The 25,322-nt window shown below is 35.8% G+C and overlaps 2 protein-coding genes and 1 pseudogene across 2 annotated transcripts; 2 read left to right on the forward strand and 1 right to left on the reverse strand.

The window, feature by feature from the left end:
• Positions 1-225: 225 nt before the first annotated feature.
• On the forward strand, positions 226-4,196 carry LOC100790020 (uncharacterized). Its single transcript, XM_003520852.5, has 9 exons — positions 226-291; positions 957-1,041; positions 1,133-1,198; positions 1,307-1,417; positions 1,523-1,559; positions 1,682-1,769; positions 1,996-2,331; positions 3,475-3,540; positions 3,678-4,196. The coding sequence occupies exons 2-9, from the start codon at positions 978-980 to the stop codon at positions 3,834-3,836; spliced, it is 927 nt and encodes a 308-aa protein (XP_003520900.1). The 5' UTR covers positions 226-291; positions 957-977; the 3' UTR covers positions 3,837-4,196.
• A 9,790-nt stretch (positions 4,197-13,986) lies between these two features.
• Positions 13,987-15,052, reverse strand: LOC102669735 (uncharacterized; annotated as a pseudogene).
• A 1,422-nt stretch (positions 15,053-16,474) lies between these two features.
• Positions 16,475-19,290, forward strand: LOC102669871 (uncharacterized). The gene is made up of 9 exons (XM_006577439.3): positions 16,475-16,570; positions 16,669-16,765; positions 17,368-17,448; positions 17,554-17,584; positions 17,919-18,018; positions 18,108-18,240; positions 18,319-18,902; positions 18,975-19,030; positions 19,254-19,290. Exons 1-9 carry the CDS (start codon positions 16,475-16,477, stop codon positions 19,288-19,290), a joined length of 1,215 nt encoding a protein of 404 aa, XP_006577502.2.
• Positions 19,291-25,322: the final 6,032 nt, after the last annotated feature.

The following is a 25,322-nucleotide window of genomic DNA, read 5'->3' on the forward strand; positions in this document are numbered from 1 at the left end:
ATCATGCATGAAAATGGGTAGGTGGCATATTCTTGAAGTAAATGAAGACCATAGACTACGTGTCTTCATGGTTTTCAATGTAACCAATGCATGTTAGTTAGTGGAAGCATGCATGAACCATGAGGGTAGAGCCTTGCCCCCACTTCCTCGTGAACCTGTGGCTATTTACATACCACCAACACATCAATTTCACCTATATATATATATGCTTCTAGCAATTTGAGATTCTTGCATGCTTTGGTTAGAGTTTGATTTCGGTATAGGAAAAAGTGAAGCTAGCAAGAACGAAAGGTTGGCTCAGATTGCAATATTTTAAGGCTCAAGAGAATCAAAGACTCCTTGGCATATTTAACTTTTAAGACTGCAAAAAATGTTTCCATTTTCTGCTCAAGCTATCTCAGATAGATAGCCATAAAGTTTGTCAAGTTAATGTGATGTTTTCTGCATAAAAATTACTTGGATGTTGTGTTTTCTCTTCATTTAAGAATGGAAAAGATTCCAAATGCAGGATTTACACGTGTATAAACTCGATCTTTTATTTGTTTTATTTTTCAGTCTTTGAAAAGATTCTCTTTTGATTTTTAGTCACCCATGAGGATCATTGAACAATAATTGACATTAGTGCTCCATGAATACAATGAGTATGGTCTTGAGATTTTCCTTTTGAAATTCTCAAAATTCATTAGCATGCATCAAATGTTCGAACTTTAGAGTAATTAAATACCAAAACTCTTGTTATTTAGAAATTCCCTCATATTTAATTTATTACCTTGCTTTCCATGTTATTACAAGCCTAAAAAACACGCATTTTCAGAAAAGTGTTATCTTTTATTTTTATATTTACTTTAACTGTATATTGAGAATCAAAATGAATTCCCATATAAATTTTTGCGCTCGGGTTCCATATATTTGTGATGAAACTTCTATTCACTTGGTTTTCTGTTCTGTATGTTAAGGTTTTCGGTTTTCCAAAGGAAATGAAGAATGAGGATCAGATCACACAACAGGCTCAGAGACCAAAATATGATTGCCTTCTATTTGGTAAGCCTTGTAACCAGAACATTTTTCTAGTACCTAATTGAAAATTTCATATTAATTTGTGCATGCTGCTACAACTACCATTATTTTTCAGATTTAGATGATACTTTGTATCCTCTCAATTCTGGTCTTGCAAATGCAATTGACAAAAATATTAAAGGTAAGGAACTGTGCCACACTTGTGCTACAATTTTCTCATTAATGTCTTTATATATTGCTGTTGAATTTAATTTATTTGACGTGAATGGTATGTCATTGATCTTATTAGACTACATGGTCGAGAAGCTTGGCGCAGAACCAAGTAAAACTGGTGAATTGGTCAACCTCCTTTACAGTAACTATGGAACTACTATTGCTGGTCTAAGGGTATCATTTCCTTGTTTTACACCACTTTCTCTTAAATAAGTTTTAATCATGGTTAAATTCTGAGAATACTAAGAATTTATTTATTGTCTTATATATGTTTCACTTTTTTCCATTCAAGCTATTGGGTATGACATTGACTATGAAGAATATTACAGGTACTTTTGCTTCTTTCTTTTTCCCCCATCTCTTTCACATGGATAATTAGTGAATTTCTTCAATCGTTGTGTCTATTTTGAAATGGAAATGGTGACATTGACTCTTGAAATTCTGTTGACAGTTTTGTTCATGGGAAATTACCTTATGAGAACTTAAAGCCAGACCCAGTTCTGAGGAATCTGCTGCTGAGTCTCCCCTATAGAAAGCTTGTAAGTTGTTTATAACAAAAAAAATTAAGTTGACTATAAAACTAAAATTTGTAATAATTTCAAGGACCAAAAGCATACTTAACTCCATGTTTTATTATTTGTATGCAAGTTATTTAATCAGGATTATCAGTCTAGTATTAATTCCAAATCACACTCATCAGCTTATTCTCTTTTCTTCCTTTTCTAATTAAATCCTTGTAATTTCAACAATTGTTTTTGTCAATAGATTTTCACAAACTCAGACAAAGTCCACACGATTAAGGCACTTGAAAGACTTGGGTTGGAAGACTGCTTTGAAGGAATAATATGCTTTGAGACCCTTAATCCTATCCAAAAGAGCACTGTTTTTTATTATGAAGATGACGTAAAGTTTGAGGGTTCAAAGAGCATAAGTCCAACACCCAAAAATGGTGTAGAAAGCTCTGAAATCTTTGACATCATAGAGCATTTTGCTCAACCTGTACCCAGTGCAGTCCTGCCAGAGACACCAATTATCTGCAAACCATCAGGACATGCCATTAAATTGGCCCTCAAGATGGCCAACCTTAACCCACAAAGAACCGTAAGAAAATCAACCTTTCGGCTTAATGATCTAATTGTTTTATTTGGTTTAATATGTTTATTAGTACTTACAAATATGGCAAATTTTAGTTTTAGTTTTTTAAATTTTATTAATTAAAATCTTTATAAATTTTAATAGTTTTGAAAATTATATGAAATGACATATATCTAGATATCTTACATTTTTTTCCTTCAATGACCGTTCCGTTGTGATTATCAGATACATGTCATCTTATTATTAAATAATTAGAGATTATTTTATGAAAATAAATGTTTTAAATGCATTTTTAGTCTCTTAAATTTAAATTTATTTTTGAGTTTAATGGTCATGCACTAACGATATAAAATAATTTTACAACATCATTTAGTCATAAATCATCATTGATAAGACTTTTAAAGTAATTATCATAAAAGTTATATGAAATGACATATACCTAGATATCTTACATTCTTTTCCTTCAATAACCTTTCCGTTGTGATTATCATATACATGTCATCTTATTATTAAATAATTAGAGATTATTTTACGAAAATAAATGTTTTAAATGTATTTTTAGTCTCTTAAATTTAAATTTATTTTTGAGTTTAATGGTCATGCACTAACGATATAAAATAATTTTACAACATCATTTAATCATAAATCATCATTGATAAGACTTTTAAAGTAATTATCATAAAAGTTAATAATTTTATCATACATGATAACTTATGATTGGATTATGATGTAAAAAATTTTATATTGTCAGTGTATAACTTTTTTTTCCTTCCTTTATTAGTTTCTCAATTTTTTTTAAAAAAAAGCTTTTTTAGTTAACTCTAACTGATTTTTAGCATTTTAAATGCACAATTAATGGGATTTCTTTTACAACAAGAAGGATTAAAAAGAGTAATATTTTGAAATTAAGGGACTTTGAAAAAAAAATTATAGAGAAAAAAACAATTGTAACCTAAATTTAAGGGACAAAAATATATTTAAACCAAAATAAATTTATGAAAAAAAAAAAGTTGAAGGTCAAAACCAAACTTCTCTATATTTGTAACCGATGTAGATTCGGTGACAAAATATTATATATTTTTATACTAATGCTAGAAACTTATTTAAACATTTTCTTTACCTGTTTTGCTTACATTTTGTTATATTCAGTTGTTCTTTGAGGATAGTGTCCGCAACATACAATCTGGAAAACGATTGGGCCTTCACACTGTGCTGGTATGTTATTATTGAGATTTTTTTGAAGTAGCTAGAATCTAACTTACTTTAAGAAACCATCACTGGTTGCCTTTAAAATATGTCTGAACCCACCAAAAACTAATTTGAGCTATGTGCTCATTGATTGCTATATCCAGGTTGGTAGATCCTACAGGGTTAAAGGTGCTGATTATGCCATGGAAAGCATTCACAACCTTAAGGAGGCAGTGCCTGAACTGTGGGACGCTGACATAAAAGCACAAGTTGAATGCCCGGGAACTGAGAAGCTTGCAGTGGAGACATCAGATATAGTTTGAGACTTCGCAAGAATGCCCCTTTTAGTATCGTTAATAAATTGAAAATCTATGTAGAAATAAAGAAGAAGCCAGCCACAGGGTTTTCCATCTTCAAATGTTTTTTTTTAATCTATAGGATCATTGAATACAACATTAGAGATTTAATAATATTTACACATCTCCTATTCAATCAACTGAGTTAGACTTCTTCATTCTCATTTTCAAATGAGTAGTGGATGGTTTGGTTGAGTGGAAGGACTGTCTTGTCTTTAGACCAATAATGGTATTGCTATAAGCAGACCATTAAAGCAGGTTGTAGTAGACGGGCTTCACATGTTGTAGTTATTGTACTTGATGTTAATGCATGGTTCTTAACAAAATAAAGTAACTTAAATTTTATTCGCTGCAACGAATGAGATAAATATTTATTTTATATCATTAAAATTTATAATAAATAAATATTTTTAAACATAAAAATTATATTTAAGATTTCTAATAAAGAATTTATATTATAATATAAGATTATCTTTAATTATTGATCATTTTTTTAAAAAAAAATATTAAAATTAAATTTAAAAAATAAAGATGAAAATGATAAATTAAAAAAGATAAGAAATAAAAAACCAAAAATTTCTTAAAAACACTTGCAAAAAATGCTCTCGATGAATGATTTGTTTATATTGTAATTTAGCAACATTTTTTTTTTGGAGATTTAAGCATTAAATATGTTTTTAATTTCTTAAAATATAACTTTTTTTCTAAATTAATCCTTACTTAAATTTATTTGTTTATAGTTGTTGTTACTAAATATATAGATTAAAGAGTTTTATTGACTAGTATCCTAAAAACACATATTAAGGAATTAAAAGAGAAAAAAATTCATGAAAAATTACGAGTGCATTTAAAAATGAAAAGAAAAAATTGTGCTTTCTAATAAAATATTTTTCTCTATTACTACTCTATGTTAGCAATTTTGGGTCATACATATATATATCGCATAATTAAATGAGTTAGGACCATTATTTTATTAGTCAAAATATTCAAGTGGTCTAATCAATATAAAATTATGGCTAAGGACATATATGTCATGAAAAACTAATTGTGTAGATAGCATTAGTGATGTTATAATTTGATGAGGGATCAAATTGTAATTATCAAATTTGGGGTAACGGATGACAGTTATCAATACAAGAGGCTATGGTCTCCATTTATATAGAGAAGCGATAGAACATACAATTTTGCTTTCTTTTTCTCTCTATCCCCATCAGAAGAGAAAATTCAGAGAAGAAAAATGACTCTCTACATTTGGAGGATCATAGAACCAATCTTGATCCTCATCAACCTTTCATCATTCTATTATGGCTAATCCAGGTACACTTCCACATTTAGTTTTCATCATGATTTTGAGTATAAGAACACAATGGAGTTTTATTCATCTTTATGCAGTAATTTATCTCTACATGGATAAAAAGCATGTGGTTAGGATTGATGATTGTGATAGTGTTTGGTATTCGAGGCCCAAACTATCCTCCTGAAACTGGATATAGAGAGAGAGCTTGAGACGAGAGAGAGAAAATATTTTTCCTTTTCTTTTACTCAAAGCTTGTTTGTACATTTATAGCCACTCGTAGTGGTTACAACAGAAAACTAACTTCCTAACAGAATTCCTAACCTACTGATTCATTCTCCTTTATTCTTTATTCGTTCTAGAATATTCGAGCGCCCTCCTACACACGTTCATGCCTTCATGGCCTGTTTATTACGTAGTCCTTCAGATGCATGGGTGTGCTATTGTGCCTTATGGGCCTTGCTGCTTGCACCCCTACTCTGCTATTCGTATCATTCCCGCTTGCTTCGAATAACACCTTGTCCTCATGGTGATGCATTGCTTGGAGGGTCGTCCATTCTTCCCACGACATTTCGTCAGGGTGCAGGCCTCTCCATTGAACCAGCACAAGGTGCTTCGGCCCTGTATCCGAAGGAATGATTTTATGGGCTAGAATAGCTAATGGGGTTAGAATTGGTTGATTATCCACAACTAACGAGGGAAGCTCCTCCATTGGTGCTAATGCGGGAGTCCCCACAAAGGGTTTTAAGTTTGAACAATGGAACACTGGGTGGATTCGTGAGGTTGCCGGTAAGGCTAGCTTATAAGCAACTTGTCCCATCCTTTCAGTGATCTAAAATGGCCCATAAAAATGCCTTGCGAGCTTAGAATGAACTGCACCCAAGGCTATGGACTGACGATATGGCCGTAGTCTAACTAAAACCCATTCACCCACTTGAAACTCGTGATCCATTTGATGCCCATCTGCAACAACTTTCATATGTGTTTGGGCCTTCAGTAACTTCTGTCGGAGTAAGGTGAATACAACCTCTCGTTGATTGAGCAGGTCATCAACTGCTTCCACCTTGGCCGTGCCTATGAGATATTGAGGGAAAGTGGGAGGTTTGCATCCAAACATTACTTCGAAGGGTGTCATTCCCGTAGAGGAATGGACGGAAGTGTTATAGGACCACTCATCCCATAACAAGAAGTGACCCCAGGAGTTTGGTTTACGGTGAACGAAAGCTCTTAAGTATTGTTCAATAACCCTATTAGCCACCTCCGTTTGGCCATCTGTTTGGGGGTGGTAGGCAGAACTCATTCTGAGTTTAATGCCACTCAAACGAAACAAAGCCTGCCAAAACTTGCTGACGAATAGCGGGTCACGATTAGAGACAATACTTCTGGGCATGCCATGGGGCTTGCCTACTAATTCCATGAAGAGCTGAGCAACGCTTTATGCTGTATGATGGGAAGGAAGCATATCGAGGTGTACCCCTTTCGAAAAGCAATCAACAATCACAAAGACATAGGTGTTGCCGCGATAAGCTGGGAGTCCCATGATGAAGTCCATGGAGAGGTCCTCCCATGGCTACGATGGAACTGGTAACGGGCATAATAAACCCCGAGGTTTTGCAGGTTCATATTTCACGAGTTGACAATCTACACACTGGGCCACGAATTTATGAGTATCACTACTCATTGTCTGCCACGTGAAGTTTTCTGCCACACGATTCAAGGTTTTTCGAAAACCCATATGGCCTCCTGTTGGAGTTTGATGAAATTCCATGAGCAAAGCTGGGATGAAAGTACAGTCTAAGGGTAACCAAATACGCCCTTGATACAAAATAAATTTGGGTGTTAACACATGATCAGGGTAGGTGGCGGGGTCTGCATGAACCTTCTCCCTTAAGGTTATAAATTCGTTATGCGACTATAATTCCTTAGACAGATCTTCAAGAAACGCAAAGTGGGGCATTGAGAGGATGAAAAATGAGGCACTTGGTTCCTCTGAGCATCGTGATAATGCGTCTGCAACCACGTTAGTGTTGCCCGTTCTATATTGTATAGAATAATCAAAACCCAACAAACGTGCCAAATATCGGTGTTGCTCCGGCGTTTGCACAACCTGATTCATTAATTCTTTTAAGCTTCTATGATCCGTCAAAATTACAAAGTGGTGCCCCAATAGGTATTGCCTCCACTTCTTAACAACAGTGGTAATGGCAGCTAGTTCATGAACATAGGTGGAGGAGCTGAGTAACTTAGGGCAAAACTGTTTGCTGAAGAAGGCTATTGGGTGTCTTCCTTGTTACAGCACTGCTCCCATTCTCGAGCCGGAGGCGTCTGTTTCCACCATGAAGGGTTTGGTGAAATCAGGAAGTGCCAATACTGGGGAATTAGTCACGGCAGTCTTCAAGTTTTGGAAGGCAACTGTAGCTTCAGGAGTCCATGCAAATCCTTCCTTAGTTAGAAGTCATGAGAGTGGTGCTGCTAAGGTAGCATAGCTTCTTATAAATCGTCGATAGATGCCAGGGAGACCCAGAAACCCACGGAGTGCTCGCGTCGTGCGTGACTGCGGCCACTATTGAATGGCTTGTACCTTATCCAATAAGGGTTGCACTCCTCGGCCGAAAACCACATGACCCAAATACACGATCTGTTGCTGAGCAAAGGAACATTTGGAAAATTTTAGTGTAAACTTTCCTTCCATTAAGACCTGAAATGCAACCTCCAAGTGTTCCAAGTGATCCCTGAAGAAACGACTGTTAATCAAGATATCATCGAAGAAGATGATGATATACTTGCGTAGATGTGGCTGGAACAAGCGGTTCATTGTTGCCTGGAATGAAGAAGGTGCGTTACAAAGTCCAAAGGGCATTACACGAAACTCATAGTGTCCGTGGTGGGTGCGAAAGGTTGTCTTGCTTGTATCGGATTCTTTCATCAAAATCTAGTGATATCCTTTCCTCATGTACGATGAACTAGGGGAGGTTCGAACAGAAGATCGTCGCCTATCTAGCATCCTTTCCTCATGTAGTCTAGCAAAGGAGACTGCTTGAACCAATGAGTGAGGCTGCATAACTTACACCTCCCAACGAATCGCTAGATTCAGTCCTGACACAAAGCAACTTAGCACAAACGGTGTCGGCAGACCAATTATACAGTTGGCAAGAGCTTCAAATTCCGAGAGGTAAGTGGAGACCGTTGATCGCTGCGTCAATTTACAGAGCAAACCTGTTGGATCTTCATAGGTTGAAGATGAGAATCTTGCGTGAATAGCGTGTAAAAAGGTGGACCACGAAGATAATTGACCATTCCTGTGCATCCATTGAAACCAGGCTAATGCTGAGCCTTCCATGTAAAAAGATGTTATGGTGAGTCTTTCGTGATCTGGAGTTGCATGATACTCGAAGAACTGTGTCATCTTGAATATCCAAGCTTCTGGATCAGAGCCATCGAAGCGCAAAACTTCAAGCTTTATACGGTGAGTCGAGTGTATGGTCGTCGCACCTGGAGACGGCGATGGCACTCGCGGCGAAGCGTGCGCTGTCTCTAGCTGAGTCATATGGTGTAGGAGCTCATTGAACTTGGAAGACATGGAAGACGAGAGTCTCGCGAATGCCTCTTCCCAGCGATCAACACTTGCCTTTGATCGAGTAGCTTCAACCATGGTGTGAGCAATGAAAGCACCAATAATAGTGTTTGGTATTCGAGGTCCAAACTATCCTCCTGAAACTGGATATATATATATATATATATATATAGAGAGAGAGCTTGAGACGAGAGAGAGAAGATATTTTTCCTTTTCTTTTACTCAAAGCTTGTTCGTACATTTATAGCCACTCGTAGTGGTTACAACAGAAAACTAACTTCCTAACAGAATTCCTAACCTATTGATTCATTCTCCTATATTCTTTATTCGTTCTAGAATATTTGAGCGCCCTCCTACACATGTTCATGCCTTCATGGCCTGTTTATTACGTAGTCCTTCAGATGCATGGGTGTGCTACTGTGCCTTTTGGGCCTTGCTGCTTGCACCCCTACTTCGCTATTCGTATCAGATTGTCTTTTAGAATCAAATTAGGTTGATTGATTGAATCCCTACACTTTAATCAATACCCTCTGCCTTGGCGGGATATCAAAGTAAGGATTATCTTAAAATCAAGCAAGGAAATTGAGAGAAACTTAACTTTAATCGCGACGTGTCAGTAAAACCAACACAATAAAGTTTTTAATCCAAGAACAAGAAAAACTCATAATGGAAAGAACATTCAAATTCTTATTAAGATTCATCTCATTATTTTTTTTCTCTCCATTATCATTAAATTATATGAGATGCAAAATCCACCAAAATTGGTCATTTTAATTAATTTTAACCAATTATGGAGAGAATATCCAAAATATAGTGTTGCTAATATTTCTGTAAATGCATATTATTAGATAATAAAATATAAAGTAAAAAATAAAACATAAATATTATATAATCTTTAAGCAACTTTATATCTTAATTATTTTATGTATTATGATCAAGATGTGCTCCCTTATTCATAAAGATTTTGTGCATGTATGCTCATTCAAGACTCGTAATCACCGATCAGGCTTAATAGTAATATATGGTTTTATAATAGGATTGTAATTGCACTTAAAATTTATTTTACTCTTATAATTTATAGTTATATTAATAGGACCTTTTTTAAATTGATTAAATTACAAGACCATCTCAATGCCACATTAAACTCATGCACAAAATATGTCATAGTAGCCTCTCAATCGTCACTAATATTGGCTCTAATCAAGGACACCTTCATGTCTTCATAATATTCATCTACATTCTTATTAGCATTTGGAGTTTATTGTGAAGGTCCCTATGATAATGAGAGAGAACAAATCTTCTCATTAACCTTATCACATCCACCCAACTATCCACCACGGGTTCTTCATATCTGCCCCTCACCTTTTGTAAATGGTCCACCAAATGAGGGCACACTTAGTGAGCTCCATGATTGTCACCTTCATCTTATCTTTCGTATAATTGTGGTATGCAAATAATTGATCAATCTTTATTTTACACTCCAAATAGCCTTTCCTTAATTCTATCCTATCTAGAATCAACCTTATTATCTTTTCTTCTATCAAACATTCTTCTACCTCTATCATCATCATGAATCCCTTGATTTTCTAACTACTCAATTCTATGATAGAGCTCCTTTGTATGTTCCCTTGTCATCCTTTTCATTTTAGTTGTAATGGAATCAATTGGCAACATGTTGTCCCCCAAAGGAGGAATTTTACTTTCACCACATGTACCAGCCATGATTCAAGCAAAAGAAACAAAAGTGAAAGCAATAAGACCTCATCACACTTCTCATGTAAGGTGTTCTCTTCCTTTTTACCACTCAAATTGTTTTCTTTGGATTATTAGAAAATTCCAGCCTCCAATCCACACAATTGATAATCAATCAGACTCAAAATTCAATCAAGGATCAAGGAAAACTTGACAAAGGATTTAACTTCCTTGGAAATATAGGTATGGTTATATGAATGGTTGGTTATGCACATGATTAACTTACCAAAGGGCATAGCCAAAGAGCATAACCAACCATTCATACAGCCCATATCTAGTATTAAAAGTTGTTATCCAATCACCCCCTAATTGTTTGATATCTTCCAGTGAAGTTAGGTCATTTGTCAAACTTTTATTGTTATACTTGATTGAACTTTTTTAGTTTGATTGATTGCTTGTCACTTAGTTTTGATCTATTGTGTGGATTAGAAACTAACTTCTTTTAAGAACTCAAAGAGAGAAATTTGAGTGGTGAAAGAGAAGAGAACACCTTACACAAAAATCTATTAGAGAACAACAAACACAGATACATCTTTAAGAGTGTAAACACATGAGAAATATGGTGAGGTCCTATTGCTTTCACTTTTGTTTCTTTTCCTTGAATCATGACAGTTACAAGTAGTGAAAGTAACCCTCCTCTTTTGGGAGATCATTGGTTTCTAATTGATGTGATTGCAACTCTGATGCAAAGGATGGCGAGGGAGCATAGAGAAAAGTCATATCAGAGAATTGAACAGTTAGAAAATCAAGGAATTCATGATGATGATTGATGTAGCTCCATGTGGAGCTTGTAGGACTTGGATCTTCTTCATCAATGGAGTCCTTTTCTTCTTGAATTTTAATGGCAGCGGAATGGAGATGGAAGAAAGATGATTGGAGATGCCACTTCAAGGAGAAGATGAGTCAAGAAGAAGCTCACCACCATAGGAAGCCATGGGTAAGAGCTTGAAGGTAGGAGAAGAAGAATAGAGGGAGAAGGAGAGAAGGGGCACAAAATTTTGTGCATCACATGAGGTCTGAACTTTGAAGTGTAATTCTCAAATGATCAAAGTTGAAAAACTGCACACACATGGCCTCTATTTATAGCCTAAGTGTCGCACAAAATTGGAGGGAAATTTGAATTTCTATTCAAATTTCACTTGAATTTGAAATTGAATTTGTGAAGCCAAATTTTGGAGCCAAAATTTCACTAATTATGATTAGTGAATTTTAGCTTTTTTTCAGCCCACTAATCCAAGATCAAGTCCAAGTTTCTCCACTAAGTGTGCTTAGGTGTCATGAGACATGTAAAGCATGAAGGACATGCACAAAGTGTGACTATATGATGTGGCAATGAGGTGTAGCAAACAAATGCTCACCTCCCCCTCTAAAATTTAATTGGATTGGGCTTCTCCCAATTCAATTAAATTTATTTTCAACCACACACATCAAATATTCACTTAATGCATGTGAAATTACAAAACTACCACTAATACAAAAACTAGTCTAGGTGCCCTAAAATACATGGACTGAAAAATCCTACATTTCTAGGGTACCTTACCTATATTATGGAGCTCTAAATACAAGGCCCAAAAATAATTAAACCTTAATATAATATGTACAAAGATAAGCGGACTCATACTTAGCCCATGGGGTCGAAATCTACCCTAAGGCTCATGAGAACCCTAGGGCCTTCTCTTGCATCTCTGGCCCAATCTTCTTGGAGTCTTCTATCCAACGCCCTTGCGGGGTAGGATTGCATCAATGATGATGGAGGTAGAATGAGGTTTGATAGAAGAGATAATGAGGGTAATGCTAGAGAGGATAGAATTGAGGGAGTGAAGCTTAACATACCACCTTTCAAAGGAAAAACTTACCCGAAGGCCTATTTAGAGTAGAAAATGAAGATTGAACAATTATTTGCATGCTACAATTATACGAAAGATAAAAAGATGAAGCTGACAACAATGTTGTCAAACTTGTAACTTGTAAGAGGAGCAAAATGGGGTAAAAGATCATAGCACGACTCATAGAAGTTATGTGCATACATAAAAAACTTATTTACAAACATACACATACATAAAAAATAATATAGACAAGAAAAAAAATGAGACAACTCATAATATTAATAGGACTAAATTGCAATTTTGGTCTCCTTAGTTTCTTAAATCCACGATTTTGGTTTCCTTAATTTTTTAGTTGTAACATTTGTCCCCAAAAAGGAGGATCAAAATCATGGATTTGAGAAATTAGAAGAATCAAAGTTATAATTTAGCCTATTAATAAAGCATAAAGTCATAACTTATAATAAGTTTAAATTACCTAATACTAACACACTAGTGACTAGATCACTAAACAAAAGTCATTCAAAAAGGATTCATAAGTCATAACATAACTAATAATAAGTTCAAATTACTTAATAAAAACACACTAGCCTAGGCCTAAAAGATCATTCAAAGTTAAGTGAACATAGTCATCCTCCATGTGATCTTCATCTTCCTACTCATTAATAGCATCTCCTCCACCTTCATCATCATCAACAATTGGAGGAACCTCCAAATCATCCATAGATGCACCACTAATACCTCCACCATTAGCATCTTCTCCCAATTCAACTAAGATGTCTTCATCTAAAGCATTCAAGTCTGAATTTGCTTCATTCTCCACAATCCATTCATCATCAGAAGAAACATCATCAATTTTAAAGTTTTTTGATTTCCTAACATCCTTCTTCTTGTTCAATCTTGAATTACTCATCACAAACACCACATCATTCATTGTCTTTTGTAAATGATTCCTTTTCTTGGTGTGGACCTAAATAATTATAAAAGTAATTAACGCATAGGTCCTATCCTAGCTATAGTCAAATCTTTCTCTTTCAAAAGCACTTCAATTACGCTCACAACCAGATGAACTACAGTCAAACTCAAATAGCAAACCTTTGTTATTTTGGATAATCATCACCATAAGACTCCACCATTGTGCCGGAGTTTTGGTTTGTAGTGTGCGTTGAGCTATTAAACTACCAAAAGACTTGGATTTGCTCTTGGAATTCTCAATTTGAGCATCAATCTTAGCTATCTTGTCAATGCCTCCCACCATTCTTTCTAAACAAGCATACATTCCATGCTTCATCTAATAATCAGCTTTAATTTCAGGATTATATTGCAACATGGGATTAAGATAATAACCCACAACTTGCAATGGCCTATGTAATTGGTGTTCCCATCTTGCATCGTTGATTTCCCAAATAGGAGTGCAACTACGAATGATAGAAATAAATAGAGTAATCTCCAAATAAAGTTTATAATATTATAAATTAGAAAATGTAAGATAATTAATTAACTACCTTTCACTAATTCTATTGAATAGAGTTTGTATCTTTTCTTTGGCACTATTTATCTCTTCATAAATGAATCCCATGGCTAGTTGGTTGTCTGAATCAACCATGGACAACACCTTCATTAGAGGGAAAGCACCTCTCATGCAATTCAAAACATTTTTCCAAAATCCCTTATCTAAAATCCATTTGCAAATTGACTAGATTGTCACTCCTTTAATGTGAACATCCTAATAAGTGATCCCTTGTTGTCATGCAAGCATCCCAAAGTCAAATAGGAAGTGGAAAAACAAGTAAGAGCCGATCTTATCAAATTTGCCCCCTTACTAAAATTTTGTAACAAGCAAATAAGAGCAATTCTTCCATAGATGTAGGTTGTGATTTTCTTACCACTTGCAATTGTCTCTTGATGGAGTGGCAATTTCTTCTCAAAATCTTCCAACATCAAATCAATGCAATGCACTGCACAAGCTGTCCAATACAAATTCTTTCTTCTATGCATCAACAAATCTCCAGCTGCCTTGTAATTTGCCTCTTCAACAACTTCACCAATCATCTTGAAAATTGCCTCTTCCCTGACCTTCGCAACAACTTCATCCATCATCTTGAAAATTGCCTTTGATGTCTTACATATTTCAGAAGCATCAATATATTTCAAAAAGACAATTCCCTTAGGACTATTCAACAAAAAATTAAGTATAGTCCTCCTCCTATCTGTCAATGCGTCTGTCATTATTGAGCATCCTATTTTCTTCCAATTGCGCCTATGTTCTTCCAAATTGTCATTAATATTTTCAACTTGTTGCTTCAAATATTTTACTCTAATTTCATGGTAGGATGGTTGCTTAAATCCCTTACCATGAGAGGCAACCAACTCAAGCATCTTCTTGAACTATTCACTCTTTGCAACACTAAAAGGTATAACATTGTTGTAAAAAAATAAAGCAATTTCTTTACATGCTTCCTCCCTCTCAGGCTTCTTGAAAATGGCATTGACAAAAGGTTGGTATGTTGTTTCCCTTCTCTTGAAAAGACATGTAGTATCAACCTCTTGCTTTTCTCTTTCTCTTTCTCCATCCTCCTCCAAACTCCTTCATCTTTGAACTGTGAAGACTTCTTAATCAGATTTTCCTTCAACTGACCAACATTAATTTCTTAATATCTTTAGGAACATCTTTATAGGGTATAACATCCTTTGAAGTTCCCGCTAAATGATGCTTCAATCGATAGATTCCAGCAGTAAAAGTTTTATTACATTATTTGCATTTCAAATTTCTTGCACTCCCATCAATTGATACATAATGATTCCAAGCAACATCAATCTTATTTCCATTAGCCTTTGCAGTTTCAAGACCACCTTGCTGCCCTTTAGTAGGTTTGTTGCTACCACCTGAAGCCATTTTTTCTTCAAACATTGAACAAAACTATAATTAGTGGCAGACACACGCAGAGAAAATTAGAGAAGGACCGAACAGAGAGAACCAGATAAGGACCAAATAGAGAAAAGGATCAAAGTCATCAAACATAAATCCAAGCACACAAACAAGAGGACCAAACTAGAATCCAAATAGCACAACACAAAGTCATTTTCTCTTCAAACACCAAAGTCCAGTCACGAACCAAATAGAGAGAAGGGTGTCATAGGGCATTTACCAGTTACCGGTCACAACAAGCAAAGAGAACAGAGAAGGGTGTCGGCATCACCATCACAACAAGTAAAGAGAAGGGTGTCGTTAGCAACAAAAAGAATGAACCCAAACAACATCATTGGCGACAAGAACAAAAGCAAACAACATCGTTAATCACGGAGGAGGAAGTGCCAATGACGTTAGGTGGAGGAAACATCGACGACGACAAAGTGGGCTAGCAACAGAGGCACACCAAGGAGTTTAAGGAAATTTGTGGAGAGGGGTCTTCCAAATCATTTTTTGGGTGATGCTAGGTGCACTAGCGTTATTGCTTGTGCACCCAACAATTTTAATTAATTCCATAAATGCCCCTGTGCTTTCTTCTTCCTTTTTAAGTTGGTTCGTGTGCTTTTTTCATTTACGCCTCCATGCTTTGTTCTTCGCTTTCTCCCTTTCGTGTTGGTTTTTCATTGTTGAGAGAGGTGCTGCTTTAGTCGAGGTGAAAGTGTTACTAGTCGGTGGTGATTGTTGTGGTGGTTGGTTCATCGTCGGAGGTACACCAGGTACGCGATGTTGCTAGGTGAGTGTGTGAGTTGATCCATATGTGTAATTTCAACATACGGATCAACTTGATCCGTAAGGTTTATATAGATGAAGTTGATCCGTATGTTGATATTACACATACGGATCAAGTTGTACCGTATAAACCATACGGATCAAGTTGATCCGTATGGTTTAAAGATTTTGATTTTTTAAAAAATTGTTTATAGTTTAATTTTTTAAATTATTAATATGTTTGTATGTAAATTTTTAAAAATAAATTATTTGTTTATATCTATATCTGAAATAATTCGTATGTAGATTGATATAGGGTTTTTGCTTTTTAATATATATGATTATGAATTGTAGTGTTTATAAAATGGTGTGCAGTAAAAGATTATGTAGAGTTTTGTATGATATTATATGTATAGTGCAGTTAGGTGTTGTATGTTTGTCATGTTGAAATTTTTGATTTGTTGTTAAGATGGACGAAGATCAATGGATTATGACAGTATTATATCTGAAGAAGTTGATATGAATGATCAAAATGAACAAGAATGTGGTATGAATGAACAACATGTTGATTGTTCAGATGTGTTCAATACTTCTCAAGTAATAATGTTCATTATTGTTATTAAATTGATAAAATGAATGTCCCTATGAAGACTAAAATTGTCTGGGTTGTGTTGTAGGTGTTTGGTACCCGAGATGATGTTTTGCAGTGGGCTCAATCAGTTGCTCATGTAAATAGATTTGTGGCGGTGATTATGAGTTCTGACACAAACACTGGTAGTAAAGGAAGGACTTCATTTGTGTTAATTGGTTGTGAAAGGAGTGGTCAGTATAGGTCTAGGAAGAAAGATTTTGTTAGAAGAGATACTGAGAGTAGGAAATGTGGATGTCCCTTCAAGCTTCGTGGGATACCAGTGGTTGGATGGTGAAGTTGACGTGTGGGAGTCATAATCATGACTTGGCTAAGTCATTAGTTGGATATCCATACGTTGGGTGATTGACTAAGGATGAAAAGACAATTATTGATGATATGACAAAGTCAATGGTGAAACCAAGAAACATTCTGCTAACGTTGAATGAGCACAATGCCAATAGTTGTACAACAATCAAACAAATATACAATGCAAGAAGTGCATACCGTTCTTCCATTAGAGGAAGTGATACTGAAATGCAACATCTAATGAAGCTTCTTGAATGAGATCAATATATTCATTGGCATAGATTAAAGGATGAAGATGTGGTATGTGATATCTTTTGGTGTCACCCTGATGCAGTGAAGTTATGCAATGCATGTAATTTGGTGTTTTTGATAGATAGTATCTACAAAACAAATAGGTACAAACTCCTACTACTTGACTTTGTTGGTGTGACACCAACAGGGATGACATTCTCTGCTGGTTTCACATATCTAGAGGGTGAATGTGTTAATAATGTGGTGTGGGCTTTAGAACGGTTTCGAGGTATATTTCTAAGACGTGATGCCCTCCCTAGAGTTATTGTGACTGACAGAGACCTAGCATTGATGAATGCAGTGTATTCCCTGAGTGTACATACTTGTTGTGCAGGTTTTCATCGACAAGACTGTCAAGGCAATATGTAAATCTCTAATTGGTCAAAAAAATGCTTGGGAGTATGTCATGGATGCCTGGGGAAGTCTGGTTGATTGTCCTTCGGAATGACAGTTCAATGAATGCCTTAAGAAGTTTGAAATTGCTTGTTCACCTTGGCCAATGTTTGTTGACTATGTTAACGAAACATGGATAATCCCCCACAAGGAAAAATTTGTTACAGCCTGGACGAATAAGGTGATGCACTTAGGAAACACAACAACAAATAGGTATGAAAATGTTAAAGTTTTTCTATTAGGGTTGATGAATTGATGGATTTTAATTATTGTATTTGTTTATTGTTTTGTGTATTTCAAATGTAGGGTTGAATTTGCTCGTTGGGCTTTAAAAACAATATTACAGAATAGCCTTGGAGACTTATGTAGTGTTTGGGATGCCATGAACAGCATGATCAGTACACATGTGAGCTATCTAAACATACTAAAATTAAAGCATCCTTTGAAACAAGTACACATGTGGTTAGACATGTTTTTAAAGTTACCTTATACAAGAGGCTTCTTGGCATTGTTTCTAGGTATGTTTTAAATCATATTGCTGCTGAGTTTGAGCGTATACATTATGCGGCTAAGAATCCTTCTTCTTGTGGTTGTGTCATGAGAACTACACACGGTCTTCCTTATGCATGTGAGCTATCTAAATATGTTATTGGTAGCATCCCACTAGATTCAATCAATATGTTTTGAAGGAGACTGAGTTTTTCAGACCAAGGGTTATCTGAGCCCCAAGTGACCATAAAGGAAGAGATGAAAACCATATGTAAAAGATTTGAGGAACTTGATGCTTGTGGTAAAGTAACTCTAAAGAGTAAACTTTGGGAAATTGCATACCTTGATCAAAACTCTATGTGTCCTCCTCCAGAAAAGGTCAACACTAAAGGTGCACAGAAGAAACTGACGAACAAAAACCAAAGATCAACAAAGCGTGATCCGTCTTACTGGGAGTATGTTAATGCTTTACATTTTGTGCAAAATAGTAATTCTTCAGTGAAGCGTAGTGCCTCATCTTCTGATCAGTCGATTCCAAGAAGGACCATGCCGATGTTGGATCAATTTAAGCCATTTATACACGATTTCATTAACAACATTGTGGATGTCAAAGCTGACGGTAACTATGGATATCGCTCGATTGTCACTGTATTAGGTATGGGTGAAGATTCTTGGTCCTTGGTGGGCAACCATTTGCTTAAAGAACTTGGCAAATGGTCAGATGACTATATCAAGCTCTTCGGTGGCACAAAAAGATTTGAGGAATTAAGGAGGTCCCTACTTGTGGATAAGTTATCCATGGTATGTAATTTTTGTTTTGCTTTTTAAGAATTAACTTTAAATAACTTTGATATGTATATTTGTTTGATTTAGGTTACTGTGGATAAGTGGACGGATATAACCGAGATGGGATATGTCATTGCATCAAGGTATAATGTAATCCTTGTATCATTGTCCCGACAACAAAGCATGACGTTCTTTTCTCTTAGAAGTCAACCACCAATAGATTCTTCTGTGCATCACATAATATGTATCGGTCACGTCTATGACAATCATTTTGTTCAGGTACATTAAAGATAGATAATCATATTTTTAAATTTATGCAATCATTTGTGTTCTATTGATGTAATATTGTTTGTGCATGTACAACAGGTTTTTTTATAAGATTGTTGTCCTTTACCGCCTCTAGCATTGTTAGGGTCTAGGAATTGTCATCCTCAGGTAAAGCAGTGGCCAACTCCATATATTAGTAGAATGTAGCAGTACAGAAGCTTCATGATGTTGAAAAGACACTATGTTGACATAATTGAAGACTTAACATGTAGCTTCTAATGCCTTTGTAATGTCCTACATGAATATATAATTGTTACACTACAAACTCATATTATTGTCAGTAGGTTTGTTATGTTAAATTTAATTGGCAAACGTGTAGAACTTATGGATATATTGTTACGTCATTAATAGGAATACCTAGTACATTTAACGGTTACGTAATTTAAAATAATTTGTTAACGTTAACCCTAATATTTAGATGAATAAACATAGAATAAAAATTATAAACAAAAATAAGTTAACATTTACAAAATGTTCGAGAAAACCAAAATGTTGTCAAATACAAGAAAATTATAAACATCGTCGAAATATGAAAATATAAAATGGATGACATCTATGGTTGATCCGTGCACCACCTTCGTCACGACCTGACATAAACATTGTCATCTGGTGTGACACCCTTAGCGATCCTTTATGCAGTCTTCCATGACCTCGTGTATTTCTGTGCCTGCAGTGACTATCCTTAGGTTGAGCAGACGCTCCAACCTTTCTATGATCGCTTGGCAAGCCTCCTATGCCATTGAAAACACAACCCATATAGTATTACAATAAGTGAACTAGATGACATTTGCTAAAACATTAAAGCAACATTACTTACCACTACATGTCTAGGTTGCTCCACATCAGAAGGGGCATGTGTCGGTGCTGCTGCTGGTGCCACTGGGACCCCAGGGATATGTGGCTCCACATATGTGTCATCCAGCGTCACTGGTGGATGTCTGGGCGGATCAACAGGTTGTGCCAGTGTCATGAAGGATGAGAAATCATGAAGAACCACTCCATGTAATCGGATGCACACTATCCTGGCACAACACAAATTTACCCCACTGCTGCAAGATAGTTAGAGTAATGTATCCACCTGTCGTCAATATCTTCAAATGATAACATGGAAGTCGTAGTCTATGGAGGAATGGTCTGAATGTATCCAAATTGCCGCACCACCCTCTCTGGTTAGTGTCTGGCCACAACGGGACCCCATCGTAGATGACCTAAAAAGCATGAAATCAAATCAAGTCCCGCACTCCAAGGTGCTCACCGTAAGGCATCCAACAAACATCAGGAATCGTCAGTCCATTTAGACGTTTCCTGTATGTCGATGAACGTAATGACTTCAAAGAAGCCTTCGTAGCAATCTACCAGTAGACACGTGGTAAGATCTCATCATAGTTTGGATAAGTCAAACACTCAGCAACTGAGGGAAAATGCTCATATATCCAACACCACAAAGATTACATCAAAATAATACAAATTTCAAATGAACAATTTAAAAACATATTTAAAACATAGTCCAAATTAACATATTAAAAACATATTAATTACCTATAATAGAGTGATGTAACCAGCAAGCTGTCGGTTGCCGCTCTCACAAGCATCATTCAAATGATCATACATATGCACTAGGGTGGCAGCTCCCCATGCATACCTTCCACTCTGACTCAAGTCTCAGAAAGCATCTAAAAAAAACAACATGAACATGTGCTGCACTCTTGTTAGCAAAAAGAGTGCAACCTAACAAATGCAGCAGATTGGCACGAGCTGCAACAGTCCAATGTTTGGCCTCACATCTGCTCTGATAAATATTTTGTAGCCACGATAGGCGTACGTATGCCCCATGACATTGTGTTGTCTCGGCTCTAGCTTCCTTTCCAGAGACTTCAAGTAACTCCACCAACATCAAGACGGCTTTGTCGACATGCAGAGGCTCGAAGCTATAGAAGGTGCCTATAATTGGAAGATGAAGCAGAGATGCCACATCATCCAAGGTGATGGTCAGCTCTCCAACAGGAAGATGGAAACTACTAGTTTTCTTATGCCACCTCTCCACAAAAGCGGATATAAGTCCCCAATCGCCAGTGTCTACTGAACATGCGATCAAAGGACTTAATCATGTGGCAATGACTAGCCCTTCAATTTCTGGAGCAGGCCTCCCAAATTTCTGAACCTTCCTTCCATGGAAGGATAACTTCAATTCAGGACGTTCCTGCAAAAACAAAAATGATTCGACAACTTATAAACATAATAATTAAAATCATGACAAATTTAAATAATAACAAATACTTAACAAATAAGTTTAATTTAAAATTTTAAATACCTCTCAATTTCATACGATGACAACAACATGGTCACCATAGTCATTCAGCACTGATGGGTCACGCGGTCCACCTGGAAATCCCTCAGCATCATGAACAGCTTTTGCATCATGTGCATGTACGTCTTCAGGCGACACAACATCATCCTCAGCAACAGGGACAACTTCCGGTTGCCTACGTGCGGATGTTGTAGGCCTTTGCCGCAGGGGAATATCATTTGAATCATGATGATCCTCTCTCCCCAGGGCTCTGCCTATAACCCTACCTAAGGCACGACCTAACCCTCTAGTTCTAATCATAATCTGCAAATCTTGACGCACATGCATTTTTTGGTCAAATTCAATATTTACTATTAAAATAAACATAAAGCACTACAAAATTTATAACTACAAATAATGAGTATTTTTCATTGAAATAAATTAACACCATTTATGACTATTTCATAAAGCATATATGACTACATAATTAAAACACAAAAATCATAAATAAAATAACAACTACATAATTAAATTATATATGTCTATTTTTCATTGAAATGAAATAACACCATTTATAACTATTTCATAATAGCATATATGACTACATAATTCAAACACAAAAATCATAAACAAAATAACAACTACATAATTAAATAATATATGACTATTTTCATTGAAATAAAATAAACAAACAACTACAAAATTCATATATTTACTATTAAAATTTAAAACTATTTCATAACACCATGCAATCATACATATTATTTTTATAAACACAAATAATACCTATTTTTGAAACAAAACAAAAAAATACAAATCTTATTTAAAAACATTTTTGAAAACATAAATACCTTTTTTTAAAAAAATAATTAAAAAGGGTTGTACGGATCAAGTTGATCTGTATGAATCATACAAATGAAGTTGATCTGTATGACTTCGTATGAGGAATATGGATCAAGTTGATCCGTATGAGTCTTACGGATCATGTAACACTTACGGATCAACTTGATCCGTATGAACGCAAAAATTGAAATACATGAAACACATCCATTAATGGAGATGCGAAGCTTACCTCGACGGTGGAAGAGCAAAACGGCACTGTAGGTCCTCAACGCCGACGACGAATCACCCAATGCGAGACAAACGAACCTCCAAGGAAAGCAAATGACGTCAGGAGGAGAAGAAGAAGAAGAAGCTCGAATTGCACAGCCAGGGCAGGGAAAAGCGAAGAAGCTCGTACGGAAGAAGTGAACAGTGCACTGGGTGTACACAACTTTTAAATTTTAAGTGAAGGGCATTTTCTCCCATTCACTTAAAATGCTGGGTGCACCTAGCATCACTCTCATTTTTTGCATTTATACCCAACTCGAAAAGCCCAACATATTGGGTTTTTTTTATTCCAGCTTCCAACTGGGCCAAAAACCCTATGCCCCCTACCCCACCCCCCACCCCCACACGGGATCAGAAAAACATTTCATTGTGTAGCTGAGAAAGAATGTGTTTCGTTAAAATTCTGCGACAACTCCATGTTTAGGTGTGTGTTGGGTCATTCTATCGTCCAAAACTCGTAACATGTACGAGTTCATTAGTAAACACTTGTTCTTTACAACATTGGCTAGCAGCCATGGACATTCGCAATAGTGGGATCAATTACCAAAAGATAGGGTGAGATCCGGAGAACCCTTGATAGATAGTTGGGTAGACATGAAAGAGTTAATGAGAAAAAGATTTGTTCCTTCTCATTATCATATGGACATTCACAATAAACTTTAAAAAGCTCACACAAGGTAAAGAGTGTAGATGAGTATTATAAAGAGATGAAGGTGTCCTTGATTATAGTCAATATTAGTGAAAATCGTTAGGCTACTATGGCACATTTTGTACAAGGGCTGAATAGTGATATAAGTGTTGGACAAGTGGCCTCAAATATCTTAAGAAGGGGGGGTTGAATTAAGATATTACAACTTATTTCCCCAATTAAAAATTCTATTTAACTTTCTATTCAAGTTATAAATTCCCTTAATAATGAATTTCTTAAATATTGATTCAAATAGAACAATTTGAATATGAATATAAAAAAATAGTAAGTAAAGGAGTTTAAGGGAAGAGAAAATGCAAACTCAGATTTATACTGGTTCGGCCACACCCTTATGCCTACGTCCAGTCCCCAAGCAACCCGCTTGAGAGTTCCACTATCTTGTAAATTCCTTTTACAAGTTCTAAACACACAAGGACAACCCTTCCTTTGTGTTTAGAATTCTTTCACAACAAGAGACCCTCAGTCTCTTAATCCCATTTCAGAATGAAGAAGAAGAAAAGAAGAAATCTCTCTTGAAAGAGATAGATTGAACAATTTGAGCACTCAAAAATTCCTTATTGAATCACAAGTAATTTGGCCAAGGAATTTGTAAGAGGATAAAACAATTTTGCTTTATAAGAGGATAAGACTTTTTTTGTTCTGAAAAACTCTTAGAAAATTCGTGTCTCAAGTCACATATATATAGGCCTTTGATAGCCATTCAAGAACCACATAAAAAGATGTGACTGTTGAGAATATTTTCTGAAAATCTGCTCTAGTAATCAATTACAGTATATGTGTAATCGATTACAAGCTTTAAAATTTGAATTAAAACGTTCAGAAACTGCTGGTAATCGATTACCATATATGTGTAATTGATTACACAGTGCAAATTTTGAATTCAAATTTTAATAGTTGTTGTAAATCAGTTTTGGCCACTGGTAATCGATTACCATAGAGTAAATTTGTTTGAAAAAGACTTTTTAACTTAAATTTCTTGGCCAAACCTTTTGCTAATTCAATTGGAATTCCCTTCCTATTTAATATACCCTTTCTAAGACTCTAGAGACTGTCTTGATCATCCATCTTGAATATCTTTAATTTCTTTGTCTTGAATAAAGCTTTGAGACGCATGTGAACCTTTGGCATCATCAAAACATTCAGCTTGATCCTTTGTCTACAATCTCCCCCTTTTTGATGATGACAATCCCTGAAATCAAGACAAGCTATATACAAGATGATAGCACGTTCACACAACCCTTACTCCCCCTATCTTTTGGCATGTATGCCTAACTTTACTTAATGATAAATTTCTAATTGATTTCTAACCCAAGTTCTCTCCCCCTTTGGCAACATCAAAAAGAACTAAGCAACACAATCAAAATTCAAACAGAGCCAAACATTAAACCAAAATAAATCCATACATTGTCATAACCAACCAAAGCAAAGTCCAGAAATATAATAATAGTGCAAGAGTACGATAACTAGTGCAACAAAAAGCCAAATACACGATGATAAAAACAAAGTACTAATAATACTTAATTACTAATAAGACTTAGTCATAATAATAATAACAATGAATCTAAGAGGATGATGGAGGCGGTGGTGGTGGATCAAAGCAAGTACGGATGAAGGAGACATCTTCTTCAACTTGTGTGAGGCGAATATCCATGCCGGCAAAGCGTGTATCCAATGAATCGAAACGTTCACCAACATAAGAATGAAGACCTCGTAATTCGGTAAGGGACTTCATTTAGGAGTGCTGAATCTTCACGCTGAGGAGGAGGTGGAGGAGTACGCTCATCTTGAGGAGGGAGTGCGTCTTTCTTCAGCCATTGACCATTCCGATCCTTACGGTAACCAAAGGAAGTCACAGCACCAGCACCAATTACAAAGGAACGCTTGACTTGAACAAATGGCTCATCATCAAGCGGAATTTGAAATGACGCAGAACAAAGTTATCAACTGGTGGATAAGGTAGAGGTGCATTGGCCCGTATGCCTTATGCATTCGGTACCGAACC

This window comes from Glycine max, chromosome 3, assembly GCF_000004515.6.
Source record: "Glycine max cultivar Williams 82 chromosome 3, Glycine_max_v4.0, whole genome shotgun sequence".
Taxonomy (NCBI): domain Eukaryota; kingdom Viridiplantae; phylum Streptophyta; class Magnoliopsida; order Fabales; family Fabaceae; genus Glycine; species Glycine max.

Bases quoted from the DNA above. Each gene is read 5' to 3' on its own strand.
- LOC100790020 (XM_003520852.5), top strand. From the start codon at position 978: ATGAAGAATGAGGATCAGATCACACAACAGGCTCAGAGACCAAAATAT. The intron at 1,042-1,132 runs GTAAGCCTTGTA...ATTATTTTTCAG, and splicing joins ATATGATTGCCTTCTATTTG to ATTTAGATGATACTTTGTAT. The intron at 1,770-1,995 runs GTAAGTTGTTTA...TTTTGTCAATAG, and splicing joins GTCTCCCCTATAGAAAGCTT to ATTTTCACAAACTCAGACAA.
- LOC102669871 (XM_006577439.3), top strand. From the start codon at position 16,475: ATGGATTATGACAGTATTATATCTGAAGAAGTTGATATGAATGATCAA. The intron at 18,241-18,318 runs GTGAGCTATCTA...TGAGTTTTTCAG, and splicing joins ACACGGTCTTCCTTATGCAT to ACCAAGGGTTATCTGAGCCC. The intron at 18,903-18,974 runs GTATGTAATTTT...TGTTTGATTTAG, and splicing joins TTGTGGATAAGTTATCCATG to GTTACTGTGGATAAGTGGAC.